Source organism: Rattus norvegicus, chromosome 1, assembly GCF_021556685.1.
Source record: "Rattus norvegicus strain SHRSP/BbbUtx chromosome 1, alternate assembly SHRSP_T2T, whole genome shotgun sequence".
Classification (NCBI taxonomy): domain Eukaryota; kingdom Metazoa; phylum Chordata; class Mammalia; order Rodentia; family Muridae; genus Rattus; species Rattus norvegicus.
In genome coordinates, this window is record NC_141534.1 from 118,055,181 (window position 1) to 118,081,942 (window position 26,762).

Here is a 26,762-nt window from a genome sequence, read left to right on the forward strand (position 1 = left end):
TACCTTTACAAACATTTTCTGTCTTTGGGTGTTAGGCATCATATATTAGGGGAGTTGGAAATATAATTAAGTGGTGGTTTAAATTTCCTCTAGGGCAAAAGTCAATTGTGCTGTTTGTACCTTTAGATGTGTGTGTGTGTGTGTGTGTGTGTGTGTGTGTGTGTGTGTGAGAGAGAGAGAGAGAGAGAGAGAGATGACAGACACAGAGAGAGACAGAGACAGAGAGACACACAGAGGCAGAGAGACACACAGAGAGCATGAGAGCTGTGCCATGCATGTACTAGCAGTGCTGAGTGGAATCTATAGGTTAAAGAAAAATACATACAGTTGAGAGGGTAGAGTATGGGAGCAGCAGGAGGAAAGGAATGTGGACAGGATTTTATCAAAGTACATTGTTTCTTTTTTAGAGTTTTTTAAATATATATATGGATATTTTACCTGCATGTATATCTATGTACTACTTGCATGCCTGATGCCTGAGGAGGTCAGAAGAGGGCAGCAGACCCTCTATGACTGGAGTTACAGATGATTGTGAATTACCAGATGGATGGCAGGAATCAAAACTCACTCCTCTGAAAGAGCAACAAATGTTCTTAGCCTCTGAGCCATCTCTCCAGCCCATCACATTACACTGTATATATATTATGACATTCTCAACCAACCAGTGTATTTAAAGACATCTTCAAATCAACAACAACAACAACAAAACAAAGCTGGATATGGTGTTCCATGCCTGTAATCCGAATAATTAAAAGGCTGAGGGAGGAGGGCTGCAACAAGTTTGGGGCTAACCTATGCTATATAGCAAGCACCAGGCCAGCCAAGCTACACATTGTGACTTTGGCTAAGAAAGAAGAACAGGAGGAGGTGGAAGGAGGAAAAAGGAATTATTATTATTATTATTATTATTATTATTATTATTTTTACTTAAGAATGTCATCAGAATTGTGTGATTTTATTTTTTACATTTTCTTAATATTTTCATGATTTAATTATACATAAGGCTGGAGAGATAGATCAGTAGTTAAAAGCTCATCCTGCCTTTGCAGAGGACCCAAGTTTGTCCCAGTACACAAGTGGAGCAGCTCCCAACTGAGTGAAGCTGCAGTTCTAGGACAGTGTGACACCGTGGCCTCCAAGGGCACCTGTGCTCCTGTGTACAGAGCCATTTAAAAATAAAATAATATAACGTAGTTTTACACACACAAGTTACAAATGTGTAAGTAAGTGGGAATATGAACATGGCAGAATCATCAAAAGTAAGGGAAACGGAAATACGGCTTAGAGGCACAATGCTCATTTAGCCTGCATAGGCCGAAGTTCCATTCCTAGCTTGGGGAAAAGTAACCTACGGAAATGCTCCTCTGGAAATCGTATGAACCCTTCAGGGCACCCTTCCTAGTGCATAGAGTTGTCAACTTTTTAATGCCTCTGTCTTTATACTCATGCTCAGAAAATACTTTGCATTTTATGAGAATGAGGAAATAGTAGAATGTGAAGTGTTTGCAGAGATGGTGGTTTGAATGAAAATGCCCCCACAGATTTGTATACTTCAATTCTTGATCACCAATTGGTGGGATTATCTGGGAAGGGTTAGGAGGTTCGGCCTTGTTGGAGGAGCTGTGTCACTGGGGGCATGCTTTGAGGAGTCAAAAAACCCATGGCGGTCCCAGCGCTGTCTCTCTGCCTCCTGCCTGTGGGTCAAGGCATGAGCTCTTAGCTATTGTGGTCAACAGTCGTTTGCTCCATCATCATGGACCCTCTGAAACCATAAGCTCAATTAAATGCTTTGTTTCAAAAGCTGTCATGTCCATGGTGTTTTGCTGCAGCAACAGAAAAGCAACAGGCCTAAAATACCAAAGGGAAATAAAGTCTTAGCTAACGTCAAGGAGTTCTCCAGGCAATCAAACCAAACTTAGAGGACCTCTGAAAACTGGGTTAGGCTTGTACTCACAGCCAATCTGATGTACACACAGAAAATGGACAGCCAATCAAGGTCTGTGGTGAAAAATCAGAGCAGACATTGTATGCCTGCCCTGTCGTAAAGCGTCAGGACAGAGTGGTAGTACCAGATGTCTGGCTTCCTCGGGAAACGCACTTGGCCACCCTGCTAAAAAGGACTTACCTGGATTGGTCAGCTTCTCCTCCAGCTCAGCCTGACTGGTCACGCTCTCGGACTTGGGGGAATGGATGATCAGCACGACAGACCCTGCGCAGCTTAGCAGACACCCCAACTTGCCCAAGATGTTGAGCTTCTCCTTCAGAAGGTAAGAAGCTAAAATGGACCTTCAATTAAATGAAAGAAATCATCACAATTTAAGTCAAACTTGTTTCCACTGGTTGAAGACACTTTACCTAAAAGATTCATACTTTCTTTATAGGCGTATCTTATCTTTGTTGACTTTTTAAAAAATGTTTTTAATCAGTATTTTGGCACTGGGAATCAAATCCATGGCCCCGCATCTGCTTAAACACTGAGCTACACATACACCCAGCCCATGATTTATTTTTTACAAACAGAAAAACTAACTTTCCCATTAGATATTCACTGAAGTTTGTTTTTCAGGACAATTGGGTTTTTGTATCATTTTCATGCATAACCAATATGTAGTTTATAACATCTTAAATCATATCACTGTATAATATCTTAAGTTACCTTACAGATATAAAATATATGAGAAGAAATTTTATGATTGACCAAAAATAGAAATATTCCTTCCTTAACTTACAAAAAGCAAATAACAGACACAAACACAAAATGAAAAAATAAAACAAAACAAATAAATACAGAGATGCTAACAGCAACTAAAGTACTGAAGGACTGTGAGTAGTTACTCTATATAACATTCCAAACTTTAAAAAACATTTAGCACTCCTTTTTTTCATATACAAATAAATTTCATATACAAGTATAAATTCATAAAATATCGATGTGTTCATCTCTTATTTCCCTTTATAACATCAGGATACAACCTGAATGGGAAAAAATGGGCTTCTGCCAGGTCATTCCTGTTTTGCTGTTATTAATACCGAAGATACTCAGAGGACATGACCATCCAGGAACAGGGTGCAACGGGTTCATGGTTATCCTGGACTACTTTCTTTGGGAAACAGTCCCCAGACAGGATCCACATAGAAGGTAAGGCTATAAGCTAATGAAGAAGCAGGAGAAATGTCCCTCAGTCTTGCTGAAATTAACTGACGATAGACAATTGACAGGGAAAAAAGTACCCAAAACCATTTAGTGTGTATTACCATTCGTATATTTTAGGGACACGAAGACAACGAGACAGAATGTCGCTGTGTAGCCCCAGCTGGCCTGGAACCCATGGCAGTCCTGTGCTTTAGTCTCCCATGAACCTCTACACTTAGTCAGTTCACATCATAAATGTCCGTCAATGGCTAGGCATGAAAGCAGTTTCCAGCCCGCAGTGTTATTGGGAAATTAAGTCATCGGAAAGGAAAGGCAGAGGTCTCAAGTGAGAGAAGAAGGAAATGGAGATGGAATAGAATATGACAAAAGGGCAGAAGGAAGGGCTGCCTTGGTGTGAGCAAGCAACCAGCAAGCAGAAAGTGGCCTGGAGAAAGATCAAAATCCATGCATGAAGAAGGGTTATAACGAAACCCATCACTCTGGGTCTCAATTACAAAATGAATTAAAAATATTTATGAACAAAACCCAGAAAAATTAAAGGAAAATTAAGGCAAAATGGTTAGAAAGTAAACGTTGCCTTCCCCAGGGAGTGAGAGAGAGTGGTATGTGGCTGCAGGTGAATACCTGAAGAAGTGACTGGACAGGGCTCCTCTCAGCTCTGGGAGGAGGTAGCCTCGCGTCACAGTAAGTGAGGGACAAAAATCCTGTCTTTTGCAGAGAATCAGTTCATCTGTTCAGATGCCCTTAGAAAAGCAGACAGACAGGGGTCCGGTAAGGCGATGATGAGCTTCGACTCTTTAGACTCTCGAGTCCAGTGGCTCTCCTTTCCTAGTTATTCAGATACTGGGGCTGAGAGCGGGGCATGCAGTTAAGACTAGATTTATTTTGGAAGAAATGTATTCGGCCATATAAGTGAACTGAGAAATCCTTAACTTGTACTTTGTTAAATAAAAAGAATTAAAGATGACTAGACAGACCAGGGGCAAGAAAGCATGGGTAAGAGACCTGAGTTGGAAAGCTCACACGGTCAACACACCACACTTGGGACTATCACTTTCTGAAGTGTCCACCTCCTGCCTTATAATGCTACTTTGTGTAATGCAAACAGCATAAATACTATACTGTACCTACAGTTTTGTCCTAATGGAGGCCTAGTGCTCCAGTTTGGAAAATAAACTGCATTGCTGACATAATAAGAAAACCATGCCAAAACATGCCTGTATTTTAAATTAGGGCTGGGATGGTTTAAATGGCACCCAGAGGCTCATATTTTTATCTACATGATCCCTAGTTGGAGGAACTGTTTGCAAAGGGAGAAGGGGGTGTGACCTTGCTGGAGGAAGGCTTTGAGGTTTCAAAAGGTGGAACCATCCCCAGTGCTGTCTCTGCCTCCCGCTTATGGATCAACAGATGAGCTCTCAGCTGTCCCTCTGCTCTGCCATTCTGGACTCTCACTCTCTGAAACTGTGTGTCACAGCAATAGAAGAGTAATAAAGTGGGGTTGGGGATTTAGCTCAGTGGTAGAGCGCTTGCCTAGGAAGCGCAAGGCCCTGGGTTCGATCCCCAGCTCCGAAAAATAGAAGAAAAAAAAAAAAAGGGCCCGCCATGAACAAATGCAGCAAGACAATGAGCCTGCACCACAAGGCCACATCACCTCCCACCACAGTGCAAAGGACCAGATTGCAGTGGCCACATGTAAAGGTTGGTATTGATGACTTATAAGAGTTTTATATATTGAAGTACAAGTTCCTTATCATATACGTAATTTGAGAAATTGTGAATTTTCTTTCTCGATGGCAATTTCTGGAACATGGTTTTAAAATGTGTGTGTGTGTGTGTGTGTGTGTGTGTACGCACAAACATTCTATAGTATGCATTTGGAGGTCAGAGGACAACTTGTAAGAGTCTATTCACTTAATGTGGCCTATAGGACTGAACTGAGGTCATCCATCCATCAGATTTGACAGTAAGCTTGGTGGCAGTAAAGATCAAGTTTGTTTTTACCTGCTAAGTCTTCTCACTAGGTCACTACTTATTTTAAATTTATTCTTTTTATCAATTTCATACATGATACCATGCATCTTGATTGTGTCTACCTCAACTCCATGCTTACACTCACTGTGGATATCTCAAACAAGTCTCCCTCCAACCTTCATATTTCTCTGCAGAATAGAGGTTTTAATTTTGGTATCTGGTTTATTTCTTTCTTCATGTGATTTTGTTATCATACTTAAATAACCCATTGCCTGATTTAAAAATTATAGTGACTTAAACTGTTTTCTTCTAGGAGTCTGCTAGTTTTAGTTCTCAGACAGATTTGAGTTCCTTTTTGTGTGGGAAGGGAGGCAATACCTTTGAATATCTGCATGCCAGTGTCCTGCTTGTTGGCACCATACAGGTTGTTTCTTCATTCTGGCACTGCTGGGATCAAGCTTAGGACCTTACATGTGCTCAGAACAATGCTGAGTAGACATGGCAAAGGTAAATACAGGTGAGCTCCAGCCCCAGTCCTTCAGCTCTAGTTTTGAAAGCCTAGTCTTTCTTATAGAGTTAGTTCAGTATTTCTAGTAAGAAATACGTGTAAGACTGTAAGTGTATCTCTGAAATCGCAATCGCATTTTCATAGATTTGTATGCCTGACCTAAGCCAGTTATTAGGTGTTGATTACTGCAGTGTTTATTTGAGATGAGGGCTCAGTATGAATCCCAGTCTCATCTCAATCATGAAGTCCCCTTGCATCAGCCTTCCAAGTGCTGGGCTTACAGGCATACACCACAGCACCCAGCTTCATTACTATGTTTTGAAAGAAGCCTTGAAATTAGAAAGTATCATTCCTCCAGCTTCCTCTATATTTTCAAGATTGTTCATCTATTTAAAGTTTTCTCCATCTGCATATAAATTTTAGGAACAGTGTGCCAATTCTATGAAGAATTCAGATGGGATTTTGATAGAGTTTTGCTCAACCTACAGATTAATGAGAGCACTACCATGGTAATATTTTTTTCTGGTCTGTAAATATGGGCCATTACTACATCTCTTTTAAATACACTCAGGAATATCTTTTGGCATCAGCACCTGCTTGCAGACTGTGAAAGACTTTCATAGTTTTCAAAGTATGACTGCCCTTTTTTTGTGAAATTTATTCCTATTTCATTTACTTTGGTTCTACTAGATATGAAACTTTAATTTTTATTAAATATTTTTTTATTTAGCCCACACATGTGTTTTTGGACTCCATAAACTGGATTCTATTCCCTTTTCTCTAATTCCTTCCCATTCCCCCTACTTTTCTCTCCCATTGTCACGTTTTCGTTTTTCCTTTTACACACCTCCTCCTTTCCTCCCCTCCCTTTAATTTAATACCAACTGAATACATTTAACACTGTCTATATGACCACAGTATGAGACTGTCTGCATGGAACAGACTCTCAGGGCCAGTATCTCTGAAGAAAAGTGATTCCACTTCTCCCAGGATCCATCAGTATTGGAACATGCTATGAATTCTATAGGGAAAGAGAAATAATAGTTTTACCCAGATGTGAACCCTAGAGCTCCAATAATGGTTGACCTTGGCAGGATAAGCCTGCTGGAATAAGAGTGGAAAAGATGGTATGGGACTAACCAACCACTTTATGTACCACAAGATGGAACCCACGCCTAGAAGAATTAACCCCAAACCAACCAACCAAAACCCTGTGTGTGGCTAAAACCTAGTACTATCGTTCCGCTAAATGGACATATTAATAAACTACCTCCGAAGTTCTTGGCTTTCTAACCATAAATGAGTAAGGGAAGCTTCTTTTTACAGTGGATGGTGATTAATAGAGAGACCCACAACTGATCAATGTGCGGAGATCAAAAGACTGTGGAATGCTCAGTTCTAAGTGGAACATTACACATGTATCATACCTCTTCCTTCAGAGATCATTGCAGACAAAGGGATAAGCAAAAAGGTTCTAAGAGCCAGAGGGGTTGGGTGTCTGTACAGAAACTGGTTTTACCTGCCTTAAGAGTTACATTAATAACATGTATGAACTCCAGTGGTTGTGACTGCACAAAATCAAGCCAGACAAAATCCCAACATGGATGGAGGAGGGGCTCATAAAGTCTCATCCAGAAACAGGAGTCAGTTTTCTTCAGGGATGATGCTCCAGGGAGGCGTGTTCCAGGAGATGGTACTACATCCGGGAACACACAGGCAGCATTATGTGGACTTGGTGGGCCTTTCTAAAGTATATGCATATAGATTGAAGGAAAATATTGGGAGGGATCGGAGAGAAACTAGAGGTGGGGGAAGGGAAGGAGAGATCTGATCAGATGCATTATATGCATACATAAAATTCCCAAACAATACAAATAATCAGTAAATATTTTTGTTCCTTGCCTTTTCTTTTTTGGAGCTAATTTTTTAAATTAAGAATTAGAAATTTGTATTTTTTCCTGAAACAGTGTCAGTAGATTCTCTAGGAATGTGTCCATTTCTCCTAAATTACCTAATCTGATGCCATATAATTATTTTCACTTCTATATAGTTGTAGAAATGTCCCTACTTTATTTCTGGTTTTAGTAATTACAGTATTGTCTCAGTCCATTTCTGTTGCTATAAGTAAGTATCCCAAACTGGGTAATTTACAGAGAACAGGGGCTTATTTAGATCAGTTCTACAGGCTGAGGATGTAAGGGCTTAGCACTGGATCTGCTTAGCACCTGACTCACATGGCCGAGTGGAGATCATGGGGCAGGGTGAAGCAAAAGCAGGAGCTCAGGTCTTTCCTTCTTAAAAAGCTACTGATGCAGTCATCCAGACCACCCTCCTGACCTCATCTACGTCACGTGCTTTCATCACATTCACACCCTTGGTCACCGTCACAGACACGAAGTATTTTTTACCTGTTTGTTTTTGTGTAAATGGGTTTATGCCTGCATGTATGTCTGTGTATCACATGCATGCCCAGTGGCTGTGAGGCCCTGAAAGCAGAATGTGGACAGCTATGGGTTTCCATGTGGGTTTCCATGTGGGTGCTGGGAACCAAACAGTCTTCTGGAAGAGCAGCCAGTGCCCTCAATCATGGAGCTATCTCTATTAACGCTCACCTTTTCCCCTATTAAATTTGGACACATGTATTCTGAAGTTGTTTTGTGTGCATTTAACTGTTTATATTTTCCAGAAGAAGTGACCAATTTAGCATAAAATGTCCTTCGGTAACATTTTGTTGTTGTTGTCGTACAATCTGCCTTGTCTGGTAGTTTGCTTTTCTTTTCTTTTTTTTTTTTTTTAAAGATTTATTTATTTATTATATATAAGTACACACTGTAGCTGTCTTCAGATACACCAGAAGAGGGCATCGGATCTCTTTACAGGTGGTTGTGAGCCACCATGTGGTTGCTGGGAATTGAACTCATAACCTCTGGAAGAGCAGTCGGGTGCTCTTAACCGCTGAGCCATCTCTCCAGCCCGTAGTTTGCTTTTCTAACATACTCATAGCTATTATTTCAATAACATACTATGTCTTCTTTTTTATTTAAAAATATTTTATGGAGAGGGCATACATGTCATTTGGCTTTGTGGCGAGTTCTTTCAACAGGACCTGTGTCCTCCTACATCCACCTGTTTTTTCTGTTGAACATATGAATTGCTTTGTGTATGTCTAGAGAGACTTAGGAAGGGGATCAATGTTAATGGCATGGAGTAAGCAGAGGCCAGGGACACTGCTAAACAACCACAGTATACAGAACAGCTTTCTTTAATTCATCCAACAAAGAAATATCTGACCTCAAATGGCAATCTTGCCAAGATTAAGAGAGCCTGATTCAAGAAAGTCAAGGAAAGAGAAAGTAAGCTAAAAAGTTCAAAGAGTATGTCTGGGTGAGGTCCTTGGGCGCTAATTAATATGATAATTAATCTTATACCCTTTCAATAATTTGGAAATTATTTCCAAATAACTTTTTAAAACTTCTATTAAAGTATATTGCGATGATTACTTTGAATATATTAGACTGTTTTGTATCAAAATGGGCCTATTTGATGGGGCTCTCTGTTCTATTCAGAAATATAGACTGATATTCTTTCCAGTGCCATATTCTTTCCTATTCTTTATGAATTCAGCAATTCGCTCATTATCAACAGAACTTCTTAGAAACCATACATATACATACTTTGCCATCTCTGCTTTTTCTCTAATTTACCTTGATTTATCTATTTTTTTTTTAAGCTCAATAGTGTGTTGCTTGAAGCATGCACATAGTTCTGTGTTTGATCCTTAAAACCACAGCAAGAAAAAAATCCTATACATCACTAGGTGAACAGCAGCTCTTACAAAATTGGACCGGTGGGTTACTTAACTATAAAAGGCATGAGGATTGACTTACGTATTACATGTGCCATGTCTGAAGGTCATGAAATCAGCTTATGTTGCATGGGAACCACTGGGAAAGCTGAGGAGTGATTCCAGGCCTAAGCGCCATTCCTGCCCCCATCAGACTTTCAGGGGCACCCAAAATACAAAGTGACCTCAAGCATACGTTTGGATAAGAGCAATGGGGTAAAAACCTATTTTCGAAGTTAGATATGAAAAAAAGAGTTGAGGTTTTTAGACTACATAATCTTTTCTTTGAGACTTTATTCTTATTTTATGTGTATGAATAAATAATATTTTACGTGTAAGGCCTGAATGCATGCCTATACACCATGTGAGTGCCGTGTCATCAGACAGCACAACAGGGCTAAAGGTACCGTGAAACTGGGGTTACCGGTGGCTCTGAGCCGTAATGTCGCCGTGCTGCTCAGAACTGAATTCGCATACTCTGAAATGGTGAGTAGTGCTCTTAATTGCTGAGCCACCTCTCCAGCCCTAGACCACAGAATTTTAAAGTGAATTTAAGGTAAAGAAATACATTTATCACACTCTGCTCTGTAAGGTCTGTCTGGAATAAGGCTGCAGCCAACATATGCATGAGATGAAAGAGCTCTTCTCTTCTATCCTTGTCTGTCTATTTTAGCATCTTCAAAGGTACAGCAGAACACCAATATCCTTGTAGCAGGCTGTGTTGATAGAGTCAGTGGAGCTCTCATAAAAAACATTTTCCAGTAAGCCAAGTGTTTGGATGTGGTTTATCCCTACAAATACTAATGTTGAAATTTGATTTGCAGTCTTAAAAGGTGATCACATCATTAAAAGCAATTACTGAACCATGTTGGGGTGGCTCAAGCCTTTACTCCCAGCATTTGGGAGGCAGAGGCAGGAGGAGCTCTGTGAGTTTAAGGTGAACTTGGTCTACAGGGCAAGTTCTTGGACAGCCAGAGCTGCACAGAGAAAAAGGGGGCAGGGGAGGAGGGAGGGAGGGAAACAAGAAGGGAAAGCTTGAGATAATGCAGCTCTCGTAGGACTGCATTTGTTGCCACTGAATCAACTGTTAGAATGTGGGAGTTCTCTTTGGGGTGTTTGGCATAGTTTGTGAGCCCACAAACGGGGTTGTCTGGGGCTGGAGAGACACAGCTCAGTTAGTAAGAGCACATGCAGTTTGTCCAGAGAACACAAGTTCACTTCTGTGTTCTGACATCAGCACTGACTGACATCAGGCAGTTCACAACAGCCTATAACTCCAGGAGATCCAATGTCCTCTTCTGGAGTTCCAGGGTACCTGCACTTACATGTACACATACCCATACACCTATCTATCTATCTATCTATCTATCTATCTATCTATCTATCTATCTATCTATACATAATTAAAAATAAAAAATAATTATTTAAAAAACCGAATAAAATAAAATAAAATAAATCTTTATTCAGATGGGCTGCTGTATAACTATAACTTTAATCTTAGCATCCGAGAGGTAGAAACAGACCACCTCAAGAACAGTGTAGTCTATATAACGAGCTCCAGGCCAGCCAGGGCTAAATCTCAAAAGAAAAAAAGAAAGAAAAAAAGGAGGGGGCTGCCCAATCTTGTACTTTGTAGCTTCTAGAATTATGGACCAAAATTAAAACCTTGTTCCTTAAAAAAAAAAAAATTATCCACTCCTAACCATGTTGTTGCAGCAAAAGAAAATGACCTAGGTGACCAAACTAATAAAGAGGGCGACTTTTGACAGTTGTCACTCTAAATCTTCACTCCTCTCCTCTTCTAGGTAATGGGAGGGTAACCTTGCTGATATGCCTGGTCCCTGGAGCCCTGATCCCTTGTGACAGGCAGATATTTCAATCCATGAAACTCCAACTTGAGTATGCCAGTTCCTGTTTGGATTGGATCAGCCTGACAGAGTAAAGCCCAGAGCTCTCATCACTCAGTGTCCGTTTGCAGGACCGTGATGACACACCCTCGTCCACATGCACTGAAGCCCACCTGCCATGCACCCAGCTTCGGTAACTTACTGGAATGAGATGGGAGACCACCTGTCTAGCAGAGGATGCTAACCATCCTCACGAAACACACAAACACAACAACATAAACTGAATTTTACAGAAAGAGTTCTGAGAGTAACATGCAGTGGCATGATGAAGACTCTAGGCTCTCAGAAGTTTTCCGGAGCAAAGCCCAGAAGGGTGAAGAGCAGTGGATGCACTGATAACTATGAATAAACTCGAACCAGAAATACAATAAAGTGAGTTCTGAAAGAAGTATCAGTAACACACAGAAATGCATTGATAGGGTTAAAGTGATTAATATGAATTCTAAGTACAAAACAAATCTATTTTCATCAACTTTACTCTTTAAATAGAAACATTTATAATGAAAGGGTTTTTTTTCCTATGCAAACCGATTATTAAATATCAAAACAGAATGTCAGTTCTCACCCAAATGGCACTCCAAGGGCACCTAAAGGAGTCACCAGGACCGTAGGGACCGCAGTGTAAGCTAGGAAGTTTCCAATCTGGCCAACAGCCACTGTCAAGAGAATCACAAGGATACTGCTTGCCTTTACAAAGTTCCCTTTTTATCACCAATCAAGGTTTTGCAAGATTCTGTTCTGAAAGGGCTTCTTTTGCACCACTTCTGAGGACTCAAATCTGCATGCTCACAGATCCCCATGGCAGAACGTCACTGGTCTGGGAAGTAGTCTCAACTCTCTGGAAATGACCAGCATTACCACAGTAACAAGTACAACACTGAATATATCCTCACTCTTTGAATTCTATCTTAAAATATTTTAACTTTTACATTTTAAACTTATTTATGTATTTATTTATTTATTTAATGGTCAAGATATTACATAAAAGTAGTGCATGGGTACCAAGTAATGCTTGCGCATATGTATGTGCTCAAACATTTTTCATTGTTTTACGGTACCAACACTCAAAAAAAAATTTTTTTTTTTTTTGGTTCTTTTTTTCGGAGCTGGGGACCGAACCCAGGGCCTTGCGCTTCCTAGGTAAGCGCTCTACCACTGAGCTAAATCCCCAGCCCCCAAAATATTTTAAACTATTTTTATGATATACACACTAGTTCACATCATGCCATGCCTGCTAGAGTAGTACACCAAGGTACCATACTGCTTTTGACTGCCACTTGGTACCCAATGACCAATCTTTTCTCAACAAGTTGGGCAGAGCTTCACAACAGCCTTCAAACGACCTGGGCCTGCTCCAGTGTGAGAAGCTGTCCAGAGCTGGGTGGTACAGGACGCCGAGGTGTGTACTCAGACAGAGCTCAAAAGGGGGTTCCCCAATGAGTGTCATCAGCCTCAGCAAGGTAGCATTTTGCAATATTAAATTAAAGGCAATATAGGACAAACTATATGATTTTTTTTTAAAGTCATAGTTTATTTTATTTAAGTTAGAGCACGTGATCTCTGATCTGCAGCCGGAGCCCTGCCTCCTTGTCCCAGGTCAGCACACCACACTTTCCCATCTTCTCTCTTTCAGCAAAGGGAAGGCCAACAAGAAAAGAGAGTGAATCTGAAGTGCAGAGAGTAGAAGTATGGGAGGACCTTCAAAGCCACACTCATCTTGCCCTCTCCATCCCTACCCATGTGATGACTTCAGAAAAAAAATAAGAAGACAGTAATCTACTACATAAACCACTTACTTGCAATGGTGCCAGCCCACCACACGATATCTGTTAAGTAGGAAGTACCTATAAAAAAAGTGAGAAGAATATCAGAAAAGCAGACTTATTTAGTGGGGTGTGTGTGTGTGTGTGTGTGTGTGTGTGTGTGTGTGTGTGTGTGTGTGTACCTTCGTGTGCTTGTGTGTATGCCTGTATGATGTATGCACACATGTCTATAGGGACTTGTTGGGCTGGTTTATCTGTGCTCTGGAGTTACAGATACTCAGATGCATTTCTGCTTTTCTACATGGGTGCTAAGATATGAATTCAGAGTCTCGGCAATCGTACAGCAAGAATTCCTACCAACTGAGGAATGTCCCCAGCCACAGGAAGAAGGTTTATAAACCATATGTAGGTACTGGAGAGACGGCCCAGAAATTAGGAGTGCTTACTACTCGTGCAGAAGACCCAAGTTCAATCGCTAACGCCCACACCAGGAAGTTCACAACTGTAACTCCAGTCTAGCCTCTGCAGACACTTGTACATGACATATCACCACCACCCACACACGTGAGAAGGCTAGGCTGATTCCATGGCCAGCTTCAAATTGGCAGGTAAGAAGACTAGGCCTAAATCTCTGTTCCCAAGAATTGGGCAACTCTAGGTAAGTACAGGCCTCAGAAGCTGCCCGGCCACCTGGTCTAAGAAGGCAGGGACAATGGGTCAGCAGCAGTTTCCAGACTTCCTCAGCCACTTCCTCAGAAAGTTTCCAGCCCCCACTCCCCAGTGAGTAAGATAAGGGTCACCTACCCTGGAATGCCCTAATGTGCTTTAAATCAGGCCTCTGAGCACACTTCGTTGTTTCTCTATCTTGGTAATGGGAAGTCAGCATGCTGGACTTCTGCAGAATAAAACACTCTGCGTTTACATACTATTTGAGTCCTGGGTATCATTCTCCGGCAAATTATGGACCCTTACAGCGTGTAATTAAAACTTTTCAACCTCTAAAAAAAGTTATATACATTACCAAGAAAGAGATTCAAGGTGACACTTATAAGAGAACCCTTCATATAAAAACCAAACAAGAAAGAAAGAGTGTTATCTTGCTTATTCAGCTCATAAGTAATCTTTAGTCTATCCGTGGGGGAGAAGCCACTAAACGCAGTAAAGTTGGGTTTGGGTGGGTTGTTTTGCTTTTTTTCAACCAACCCATGCTGACCCAAAAGACAAACAACTTGCTCATAGATTGGTTCTTTGACCTAAAACATATTCTTGGGACTCTCCATCCTATTCTCCTGCCTCATGGGGACTTTTAATTTTTAAATTCTTTTTAGTATTGCTATGTGAATGCAGGGTTATTTTTTCCTTAGACCCCAACTTTAAGGTGACAATCGAGTCCAGAGAAACTCTATTCCCTCAAATTCTGGTGATTAGGCAAAAGCCAACATTCCTCAGGAACTTTGAAGACTGCTCCCCAACTACCACAAAGAACCATTTCCCTCATCAGTAGCAGAAGGACAAATAGCTCTCCGTGGTGTTTATCAGCATAACAAAGTGCATGCTGACCTCCAGGCTCACACGGTATCACAAGTGCCTAATATGCATTTCAGAGTCCACTAGGAAAGATCTTCTCTCCCCTTCCCCATCCCACACTTCCCCAGCTCATGCCTGCTCCCCCACCCCCACCTCCCAGGAATTCATTCTCCTCATTGCCAGGCTTTTTTGGCAATGCTCCTACTCTTGCCTGTGCTGGGCCTCCTCTCTCAGACTCCCTCACTCCTACTCTGCCTCTCTGCTCTGCCTTTGCTTGCTTGTCTCTGACCAGGCCCCGTCTGCCGGCCATGTTCAATCTTCTGCTTTCTTTCTCTTCTCTGGATTCTTCCAGATGCCTCCAGCTGTTCTGTCTATGATAAAAACTCTGCCTTTAACCATACCAATGAGTGGTCATGTTGCCAGTTTATATAGCGATGCCTTATTAGCTGGGAAATTATCTCCATATCCTTAGGTTCATGTGCTATCTACAGTAAGTGGTCAGGGAAATTTGAGAAAGGTAATGTTCAACACAACAAAGGTAAATAAAGTCTACTGGCTGAGAGGTGGGGAGTCAGTTTAGTTAAGAGTCGCCTGGCTGTGTCAGCGGCAGATGTCGGGAAACTACAGAAGGAAATGTGTGTGTGTGTGTGTGTGTGTGTGTGTGTGTGTGTGTGTGTGTGTGTGTGTGTGCGCGCGCTTATGTACCTGTAAAAAATGTCAATAGACAACTTCTAGAAGTCAGTTATCTCCTCTCATCATAAATTCCACAGATTAAACCCAGGTCTGCAGACAGTGTGAGCAGCTGCCTCATGCACCTGCAGCCTTGTCTTTTGTAACATAACGGACTGGATTCCCTCTAAATCTCTAAGGCTTATGAAATAAACTCTCCATTAAGTTGTTTCTTGAAAGAAATTTGGTGACATCAGTAGCAAAGGAACTAATAGCAAGGATCACCCACAGTGCAATGGTTGCCCCACAACAGGAATCCTGTGAATTAACAAGATGTATGACAGAGGGTAGGATCAGATTCCAAAGGCATCAGGACAAACATGTGAAAGCAGTCAATATTAAGGGAAAACTGGAAGCTTTCCTGAACACTGGGTACATATGTAATGAAAACCACATCATCAGAAAAGATGCACAATATGTAAATGACCCATTAATGGTAACAGGGGCCCAACCTTGATCTCTCTGGGACCTAGACCTCAGAAAACCCTGCTGTATTTCTAAGTTCGTTTGTTTCTCTCATCTAATGAACTATCTTTCCCATCCCATGTGTCTTTGTCCAAATCACTGTTTGCAGACACTAGAACCTGCCAATTTTAGCAGCTGTGCTCTGAACTCAGATGTGTACCTATAACCACTGTCAATCAGGCAGCTATGAGAAGGAAGCAGGAAAGGCTTTCAAGTGCTCTCATCCTAACAAGGATACCTACCACAACATGATAGCAAGTTCCCATGGAATGCCTGACCAAAGCCTGGGAAATCCATACTCAAACACTCTTTTTTAATCCTTCTCTTCCAGATGCCCAGGATTGGTTCCTAATGATATAATAAAGACCATGACCAAAACCAACATGAAAGGAAAGCTGTTTGGGCTTACATTTCCCAAACACACACAGTTTATCACTGAGAAGAATCAAAGCAGGAACCTGAAGGTAGGAACTGCAGCAGAAGGAGGAACACCGCTTACTGGCTTACTCTTCATTGCTTATTGACCTGCTTTCTTATACAGCTCAGGACCACTTGCCCAGAGATGGCACCTCCATGGTGGACTGGGCCATTCCACATCAAGCATCGATCAAGAAAATGTTCCACAGATGTGCTTACAGGTCAATCAGATAGAAGCACTTTCTAAGACTAAACTGATAAATGTTTATCTGGGAAAATCCATCTTTAAACTTGGAAGTTCACAGGAATCCACATGAACCCCAGCCAACCTATAAGATACCCTCCCAAAGACATGAACACATGAAGCTGCCTATCATCCACAGGCAACTAGCTGGTCACATGGCCAACAAAGATGGTGATGTCACATGACCAGCCAAGGTGGCAACACTTATGGGTGAGGCATAATGTTGTAGCCACAGACTTTCTCTTCCACCACTGGCATTCACTGTTCATTCCTACTATTCCTTCCAGCTTCCTGGAGGCCTACTGGGAATGACATGGTATGGCAGACTCATACTGGACTCTTAGCCAGACCACAGCAGCTCTCACCTGCACCCTCCTCTTGAGATAATTCTCCAGGATCCACTTCCAACCCTGCACCTGGGTTCTCAACACCTACCTGTGTGCTTCACATGCAGACACCATCTGTAACTCCTAACTGACTCTGCTCCCCATTTTCCTACTAAGGATAAGGAGATAATAAGACATCACCTTAAGGATGAGGTCTAAGGAAAACATTAACGCCATTGCATTAAATGGCAGTCTAAAAGCAAAAGCCATAGTCATGCATTCAAGCAAGCTTTTTCTCTAAAACTAGTCACCTAATAACTCAAGAGGCAGGGAGTAATCCATCTAGGCAGAGACATTGCAAGACTTAATCCTAAGACGGAGAAACAATTTAACCAAGTGGTTCAACCCTGTGCCAAAGGAAAGAGTAAAGCCAGAGGAACTGGATGTTAAAACTGATGTTTCTAACTGCACTGAAACTATGGTCACCCCGATCCAGAGATGTCTGGGTCCAAATGATGGGAAAGAGGACACTCTAACCCAGCAGATCTCCTTGAGGACTAAGTAAACAAAATGGACATTATTTATCCATTCCAGAGGCATTGGTACTTGTCTCTCCCTCCCCAGGATCTTTACAGGAAACCTGTTTTCATTTCCCTTGGACATTACAACACACCTTCAATAAGTGAAATAAGTTTGATCGGAGAACCGAAAGAAAAAGAAGCTAATATTTTATTGTGCATCATAAGCCTCAAAACAAGCTCCAGTGATGGGGAAATTCAGCCAAAGGATGTTGTAACTACAACAACATTCTGCAAAATCTGTGTTTTAAGAATCAAGGGAAATGGTCTGAAATATCGTAAGTTCAGGCTTTCAAAATTCTCTAGAAAGGAGACTATGTAATGCAAAAGTGAGAGCGGATCCCTGCTTGTGTCCAAACCCTGCTTTTCAAAGAAGAACATCATGGAATATATAGAGATTTGTCTCAAAAACAAAACAATGGGCAACAGGCCGCAGGCTAATGTCTTCTTCCATTCAGTTGAGGCCCACCCGACCTCCATATTCTCCTACTTACCCCAAGATAACAGCAAAATGGAACCCAGCCTGCAGGCCACACAAAGAGGGGAGCTTCCATTCTCTTGTCTGTCTATGGCACTCCCCTTAAGAGAAGTGCCTAGACTGGTGGTGACAATTTGAGTAGTTTTCAATCACAAATCTTCAGTAATACAAGACACTAGGAACATTTCTGAGGAACATCACATTTACCAGTTATTTCTGAACCTTAACTTTGGCTTATGACCTCACAAGGAAAGACCTACATTCCTGCCTGTTTACTTGCTATATCCCTGGAAGAAAAGAGAGAATCTTGGAGGATACTTTAAGAATCCAAACAAACAATTTATTTGGTAAAGCTGTAATGACAATCTCGCAGATCAGGAAACCACTAATAGGATTCTAAATCCTTGTCAGGGAATCATAGGTATAAGCAGATGATAGAAAGCCTTATTGCAAGAATAAAAAAAACTATACTTAAGTAACTATGACAACACTGGAGAAGATACTTGCAAAAAGGAAGAAAACTCCGCCCTATTTCCCAACAGGCTAATTGAGGCTTTCATTAATTCACCAATATGGATCCTACATTCGCCAAAGTATAAGCTCTTCTGGGTCAACATTTTATTATCCTGTCAGCATTAGAGATGAAAGAACACATCGGGAACTAAAGAGTCGACCCTAGAACCCCCACACTTAGCTGTTGCACACCGTTCTCTTTGTGTTTAACAGCCAAGATCTAGAGGAAGACCAGAAGGAACAGAGATGATTACATTTGCCCTTGAAGGCATTGGCTAGACCTATCCAAAAGATCCACATAAGCCCCAGAGATTTAAAAGAAAGAGGGGGGTGGGTCGAGACATTAGGCACGTGAGAGCACCAACCACTACTTCCCCATCCTGGAAAATTCAACATGAAAGGACCTGGAAATCTAACACTGAAATGTGGATGGATGCTGTCTCAGAGGAAAAAAAGAACATAACCCCTACCACAACATCATGGCTACCTTATAGGTGAGGGTGCCCAGGAAATAGGCTAACCTCCTGTTCCTTGCTGAAGTACCTTGAATTATCCTTGAAGTATCGGGTAAGAAAACTAATCTGTTATAGATAGTGAGGCCACTTACCTGGTCCTTACCTTTCCCTGGAAACCTATCTTCCTGATCTACAGACACAGTGGTGGGTAGAAGGAATCCCCTACAAGATACTACTTTACTACCTCAGGCATCTATCAAGTTGAAGACCAGGCTTTTAATTATGTATTCCTGACAGTCGCTCAATAACCTCCCATTTTGGAAAGAGACTTGTGCTACCTAGAGCAATCTTGTAATACTCTAGGGGCTCTAGACCCCAGCCTCCAAAAGACCCCCAAGAAAGTAACCCACAAAATGAATCTGACTGTTTGGGGTACAAGAACCCCTGGATAAGCTAAAACATCTTGCTCCAGTAAAAATCTATTCAAAACCTGGGATAAGTTATCTAATGAAGACAGGCCCATTAAAGAGGAAAGTTGAATTAGAAATACAATGTATTATTAAAACTTTTCTACAATATATCTTTCTGGTCCTCTGTCATTTTCCCTGTAAAACCCTAATTCTCCTCGTACATAAGGCAACTGAAGAAAGATGACTGGCCCAAGAGTTATTTTTTTTCAGAGTAAGAAGGCAACTAATAGAGGAGTGGTAGAGCCAAAAGACACCTTTCTTCTTTGCATTCCTTTATACCTTGAACCATAGTTGGTTGGTTTGGTTTGGTCTGGTTTGGTTTGGTTTGGTTTGGTTTGGTATGGTTTTGGATGAAAAGACCCAATCACTGGAGCTTTCCAACAGTGTATGTGGACAACCTTCCCACAAGGGTTCAGAAAAAGGCACCATATTTTGCTGCATCATTAGAAACAGATCTTAGGACCTAGTTTTGACACAAGGAGCCATTCTCCAACATGTAGGCGATGTTTCAATATCTACTAGAGAAAGCTCAGACCAAAATACCATCAAAGTCATAAACTTTCTGAAAAGAAAAAAGAAGAGAGAGAGAGAGAGAGAGAGAGAGAGAGGGAGAGAGAGAGAGAGAACGAACTCAGCAGGAAGTACCATCAAAGCTGCTACATCACATCAAGTTAGGGATAATTGAACTACTTCAACCAAGAACAAGATAGCTTCTTGAACATGGCTCGATTTTGTCAAATTAGGATTTACAACTTTGGATTAATGACAAAACCTCTCTGTGCAAGGGTCTAGACTCTGAGCCCTTCAAACAGGATGTTCAATCAAAGCAATTTTTTAATCAGATAAAGTGGGCTCTCACTAGACATGCTTGATCTCCATAAGCCCTCTCTGGTATTTGTGGCAGAAAAGCAATCTTGTGGTATTGATTAAATGTATAGGACAGAACTGAGACATGTGGCCTAATTTTTGAAGAAACTAGACATCTGAGCATTAGAACCCCATCTGAAAGCTATGGTAACTGCAGCACTATTCGTTGGAGATCGTCTACACGGTCTTTGTGGCAATCACTAGACGTTCTCATGACCCAACAGGAAAAGAATGTCTTAGAACTAAAGGGGCCAGAAGTAAACTTAATTTCAGGCAACTGTCCTTGGCAACCCAGAGGTAACTACCGAAATGAAGGCAGCCTAAAACCCCTTCTGACTTGGCACACCTACGTATTGAAACGACCTCACCTGGGCCAACTAGATTCAGCAGAATGACCAGCTGCTGGACAGTCCAGAAGAGATATAGATATGTTATGTTTCAATGGAGAGTTTAAGACAGGATATGCGGACTGGAGAGATGGATCAGTGGTTAAGAGCACCGACTGCTCTTCCAGAGGTCCTGAGTTCAAATCCCAGCAACCACATGGTGGCTCACAACCATCTATAATGAGATCTGATGCCCTCTTCTGGTGTGTCTGAAAACAGCTACAGTGTACTTATATATAATAAATACATAAATAAATCTTTTAAAAAAAGACAGGATATGCAGTGGTCAGCTAGAGAGAAGTAATTGATGCCTTCCTGTAACCACCTTCCACTCAAGCCCCAAAGACAGAAATAATAGCCCTAACACAGAGACCTCAGTGTTCTCTGGGGAAAGAGAAAAGGAAAGGAAAAGAGAAATAACATCTACAGTGATTCAAAGTATACCTTCATAACCTTACATGTCAATGCTGTGTTTGGACAGAGTGGAGACTGTTAACAGCTAACAATCTGTCCAGACTGAACCATAGATGTTAAATCTATTGGACACCATCCAACTCCTATTAAACAAATGGCATTTATGGACAGGAGCCATCGGAAGAACATGTTTAATGATGCCCAAGGAAAAGAGATGCAAAGGTAACCTTACAAGCCCCCCAAGAATTAACATTGTTCCTTCCAAACACTGATAATGCAGGAGTTGGAATGGCCTCTAAAAGAGAACCGCCAAAAGGAATCATGACTCTCTGGGGAATAAGATACTGAGACCCCAGGCCCTACCTACAGTGGAAACTAATTTAGGGACTACATGATTCAGGGAGAGATGTCACTTTAGACATGGTAACTTAACTGTCCCAAAGACAAGGACTGGCCATCATTGTGTGTGAAGCCCACACTGTCTGCATAGAGAAAAATTTTAGTTATCTGTGTCCTCTGGACTCTTTGAGCCACTCTACATGTGAAGCACTTACACAGGTTAAGGACTAAAAACCAGATGTGCCTTCTTGCCCCAGCTTTTAGAATATTGGTGTTTACAGACACCATCACCTGTCAAGGACCAAGGTTCCCCACTAGGACTGAAAAGGCTACTAAAACAGCAAAAGGTCTCTGTGGTGGTTTGAAGAGGTATGGCCCCCACACACTCATGTGTTTGAATGGTTGAACATAGAGAGTGGCACTATTAGGAGGTGTGTCCTTGTTAGAGGAAGTGTGTCACTGTGGAGCCAGGCGGGAGGCCATATATAATCAAGCTACACCCAGTGTGACACACAGTCTCCTGCTGTCTTCTGATCAAGATGTAGTACTCTTAGCTCCTTCTCCAGTACCATATCTGCCTGCCTACTGCCATGCTTCCCACCCATTATGATAGTGGACTAAACCTCTGAAACTGTAAGCCAACTCTAATCAAATGTTTTCCTTTATAAGAGTTCCCATAGTCATGGTGTCTCTTCACAGTAATAGAGCCCTAACTAAGACAGCCTCCTCAAAGCAATTACCAAAAGTTTTGCCTTCATACTAATTACAGAGCACAGTGGACTGTCTTTCACATCAGTGAAGACCCAATCTATATTGAATTCCCTGAGAACAGAAAACTATCTTAAAGGCTACAGTTCTCTGGCAAATTTAAAAGGTCCTAATATTAAATTGATCCTAATAAAGCTTTACCAAGATACCTCTAAAATATTACTAAAGCGATTGTTCACTGCCCTCATGAGACTCAGAACAGCTCCAAACTCTTAACATGAGGCTCAGTTCCTATGAGTGACAGGGAAGGACTTCCTCATAATTAGACCTAGTCTTATATCCTGAGGTCAATCAGATACTCGAAAATAAGCCTAGGGCTAAAAGGGCCTACAGGAAAGTGGAAACAAAATTATTGCCAGCTCTAAGAACCCAGCCACAAAAACTGTAACCCAAGAGGACCAGATCCTCCATAGAACCTGGGAAAAAGAACTAATGAAATTATTGGGTCTTTAATAGAAGGGACCTTGCCAAGTGGTCTTAAGTACTCTAGTGGCTGTCAAAATTCTAGAAATCAACAGCTAGGATCAGTGTCTCCAGGAAAAAATAAGTAACCTCAACCAAGAAGTCCCATATGAAGACCTGGAGCCGATCAAATATCTCAAACTATCTTCAAAGAACAAAGATAAGTAACACCTTGATGACTATTCACTCAGACTTTCTGACATGCCCCTATTCTCTGTCTATAAGAATCACTACCCCAAACCAACGCTTAAGAGCTTGTATGCTCTTGCTCTCCTTTCTAGAGAAATAAGCCACCTACTAGTTTGCACTTTAAATAAGGTGTCCAGCCTCATCAGCTCCTCTGATTTCTGATTTTGTCCCACAAGAAACAATTGCCCTTTAGAAGCCTACCAACTGGCAAAGAGTAAGTATATGTTCTATATATACTGAATATACGAATATACTCAGTAAGCAATCATTAACAGAAGGGTAGAAGTAGCTGAATTACCCTGTCCTCCCTCAAAAACTCAGGGACAGCCACCATATCTCCACTACAGCACTAGAAAAAGATCACTGGGACCCAATTTGGCTACAAGGAGCCATTGTACAATATGTAGATAATGTTTTAACATATAGTCCTTAGGGAAAGCTCAGACCAAAATACTATTTAAATCCTAAACTCTTTGATCTTTTGAGGCTCCCAGGTCTTCTCCTAAAAAGACCCAAATCAGTCTTCTATAAGTAGAGTCTTGTCCTCTGAGAACCTCTTCTTATTATCCTGGTGTGTAGTAGCCAGTTCCTCTTTAATGATGCTAAACTCCAATGTAGTTAACTCAACCACAGATGCTTTTAAATTCACCTTGACTTTAAAGTCTTACTCCTTTCCTAGCACATAAACCTAGCACATACCCATTCACTACACATAATCTTCTGCTCTATTTGCTCACTCTAGACCTGGGAAAGAACACTCATCGGTAACCATTACAGCCTAAATATCTTTAATTTCCTCTGCCAAACAAGTTATTCCATTATTTTTTAATTCAGTCACACTCAAATTCTTAGGACATGGGTAGAATGTTTCCAGTTTCTTTGCCTGAATGTAACACAAATTATTTCTAGCTCAGTTCCCAGGAGAATATAGTCCCCTCTGAAAGTTGAGGAGCTAGGTGTCTATGTATATTTTTCTTTGAGTATCCTGGGCTTCTAACTTATCTAATAGGTCTAACAAAAATGACCTGTTGAGTTTGATCTATTGCATTCTAGAGAGTCACTGGCCTGCAGACTCAAAGTCCTTGACATTCCACACGCAAATCAGTTCTGCAAGACTAAGAACCGAATGGTCCTGTTTATCACTGAAACAGACACAAACTGAGGAAAGCTTTAATCTGATTCTCCGTTTAGGGAGGGACACAGTTCACATAAGTAGGAAAGCATAGCAGCTGTAGTTCAAGCTAGCTGGTCACACTGTGTCTGCACAGAAAGCAGGGAGTGGACAGAAGTGGGACCAGGCTACAAAACACAAGACCTGCCCCCAGTAGCCCCTGCCAGCAAGGGCCTACTTCCTAAAGGTTTCAGAATATCCCAAAACAGCATCAAAAGCTGGTGACCGGGTGTCCAAACATATGAACTGATGGGGGACACTTAACACTCAAACCATAAGATCTTTCTATAATGAGAACTGGTCCAGTGTTGTCAGTGGCCAGGGCAATGGTTCCCTGGGCTCTCCCTTTTCTCTACGCTGGTATTCTCAACATCAGTGACCTTCAGAGAGTAAATGCTGTTAACGATGATTCAAAAATGGTGCTATTACCGAAGTAGGGAGAAAACTGGGATACCAAGTACCTAGAAATAAGTCAGTAACAGGCTTTTGCTGCCTGTAACAAAGGGTTCTACTAAATTGCCAGCATTCCAAGCCTTTCTACTTATTTGTCTCAGTTGGAGCTTTCACTGGAATTTAGGTCATTCTCACCTTTTAAACCAAATATCATATTTACATGCCTTTTCTTCACATGAGCCTGATGACAAACTTTCCCTGAGTATGAACTCTTCTGCATCCCACACGTCCCATTCTCACGGCTGGTAAAGCCCATATCCCAGAGAAGAGTGAAATGTATGCACAGCTTTGTACATCCACCCATCTGTGCTTGGTTCCCTTCTAAGTCACTACCCAAATTCCTTCCTCCTCCTTCATTGACGGCCACAGGGGGCCTGCACTTCCTGTCTTGTTCTAAAACTACTGGATTCCTTCAGTTTCACCCTCAAATGTAACTGTTCCTAAAGCTCCTGGTCACAGTAAGAGTCACACCCTCAGAATTACTTCTTCAAGCCTTACCCACATTCCTCTTCCTAGGTGAGTCTTATCCTCTATCACTGTACAGATTCTCTGACCAGGACAAGGATAGGAAGACACAGAAATTTTGAAATTTTCTGTTTGTTCCAGTAGCAGTTGTCCTAGGTGTTGTTTGTTTGTCAAGTGGACACAAGATAGAATCATCTGGGAAGAGGCATCTCAAATGAGACAAATACCTCCATCCCATTGCTTGTAGGCAAGTCTGTAGGGCACGTTCTTGATGGATGACTGAAAGGGGAAAGCCCAGTCCATTGTGGATGGTGCCACTTCTGGGCAGAGGTGGTCCCAGGCTATCTAAGAACAAAAGCTGAGCAAGCCAATATGCAGCATTCTTCAATGGCGTCTGCCTCCGTTCCTGTCTCCAGCTTTTTTGCTGTGCCAGTCCTATGACCATGTTGGTTTTGGAAGGATAGTGGATAGAATTTGTAACTTTGGGCTGAGAGGCCATTCAGAGCTTAATGGGTGGGAGCTTGAAAGATAGGAATGTTGAAAGAGATGCACATGATTGATGCCTGGCTTTTGAAGTTTCAGAAGGAAGCAAAGACTTTCTCTCCAGGCCATTCATGTGATATTCTGAACTAAGAATCTGGAGTTCTATTCAGTTGGGACTGAAGAACCAGCTGTGGTTAAGAAGACACCAGCGCCGCTGAGGATAATTAAGTCTAGGAATGTTTCCTCGGGGCCAGCACACAGAGCTGTGGTCCAGAGGGAGCCAAGGCTGCATTTCATGCTGATAGTCAAGCCTGGTAACATATAAGAGTCATCCAAGTGGTTTTGAAGGCATGAAAGGGTTATGGACAGTGACTGAGACTTGGCACTGTGTGCCAGGCCTGAAATCCCTCAGAAGGTCCAGGACTAAAGTGGTCGTGCAGAGAAACTGAGACTTGGCACAGGAGGCAGAGGCAGAGTCTCTGAAGAGAGCCCAGGAGAAGCTGTGGGAGGAAGTGTGGCCTATCTGCAGCAGGAGACCCCAGCATTTCAAAAATGACAGTACCAGGGCTGGGGAGTGGCTCAGTGGTTAAGAGCATTGGTTGTTTTTTCCAGAGGATCTGGGTACAATTCCCAGACCCACATGGCAGCTCAGATGTCTATAACTGCTGTTCCAAAGAATCTGACAGCCTTACACAGAGATATGGCCAAGCAAAAACATCGATGTACATAAAAATAAATAAAATAAGCTTTTTAAAAAGAGACACTTCCATTGTATGATGGCCAAGGACAGCAGCAGCTGTGAGTGGAGCTGGCATGAGCTTAGGGGACAAGCTGCCCTTGCTGCAGAGGATGGAGAGAGAGAAGTGGCCCAAGCCTTTTGGAGGAGCCCAGAAGGTCCCGAATGAAGCCCAGATATTGAACAGTGAACTATTTACATTGTTGGAGTTTGGTTTTGCTTGGTTTGAATGTGGCTGTGCCGTGGTTATTTGCTCCTAGAGTAGAATGTATTTAATTTTGCTTGTTTTTGTGAGTCACGATTAAGAGACTCTGGATGTCTTAGAGGGACTTTGGATATTCCAGCGAAACTGCAAATATTTTGGAGTAGCTTTGAATGTTGAAAGTGACTCTAAATGTTTTGGTGTTTGTTTATTTTGTTTTTCAAAACAGAGTTTCTCTGTGCAGCCCTGGCTGTCCTAGAACTTGTTCTGTAGACCAGACTGGCCTCAAACCCAAGAAACCCACCTGTCTCTGCCTACCAAAGGAAGGCTGAGATTAAAGGTGTACGTGTGCCACCTGCCACGTGCCACCACCCCCAACCCCAGCTGACTCTGAATGTTGTAAAGAGACTGTACTTTAAAGACTGTGGAACTTTTAAAGTTTGAAATATGTTCTATATTACTATACAGATATCAC

At 41.8% G+C, this 26,762-nt stretch overlaps 1 protein-coding gene and 1 long non-coding RNA gene across 3 annotated transcripts in view; one reads left to right on the forward strand and one right to left on the reverse strand.

Annotated features, from left to right (window-relative positions):
• Positions 1-26,762, reverse strand: part of Nipa1 (NIPA magnesium transporter 1) — a 47,880-nt gene that overhangs the window by 14,690 nt on the left and 6,428 nt on the right. For both annotated transcript variants that reach the window (XM_087556917.1, NM_001107519.1), the window contains exons 2-4: positions 13,184-13,231; positions 11,953-12,043; positions 2,126-2,286 (exon numbers count right to left, since the gene is read on the reverse strand). In XM_087556917.1, coding sequence (XP_087413043.1) covers positions 2,126-2,286; positions 11,953-12,043; positions 13,184-13,231 — 300 coding nt within the window. The remainder of the gene's footprint in view (positions 1-2,125; positions 2,287-11,952; positions 12,044-13,183; positions 13,232-26,762) is intronic.
• On the forward strand, positions 647-19,462 carry LOC108348727 (uncharacterized). Its single transcript, XR_015651663.1, has 3 exons — positions 647-2,267; positions 2,966-3,139; positions 16,203-19,462. It is a non-coding gene; the product is annotated as an uncharacterized LOC108348727 (long non-coding RNA).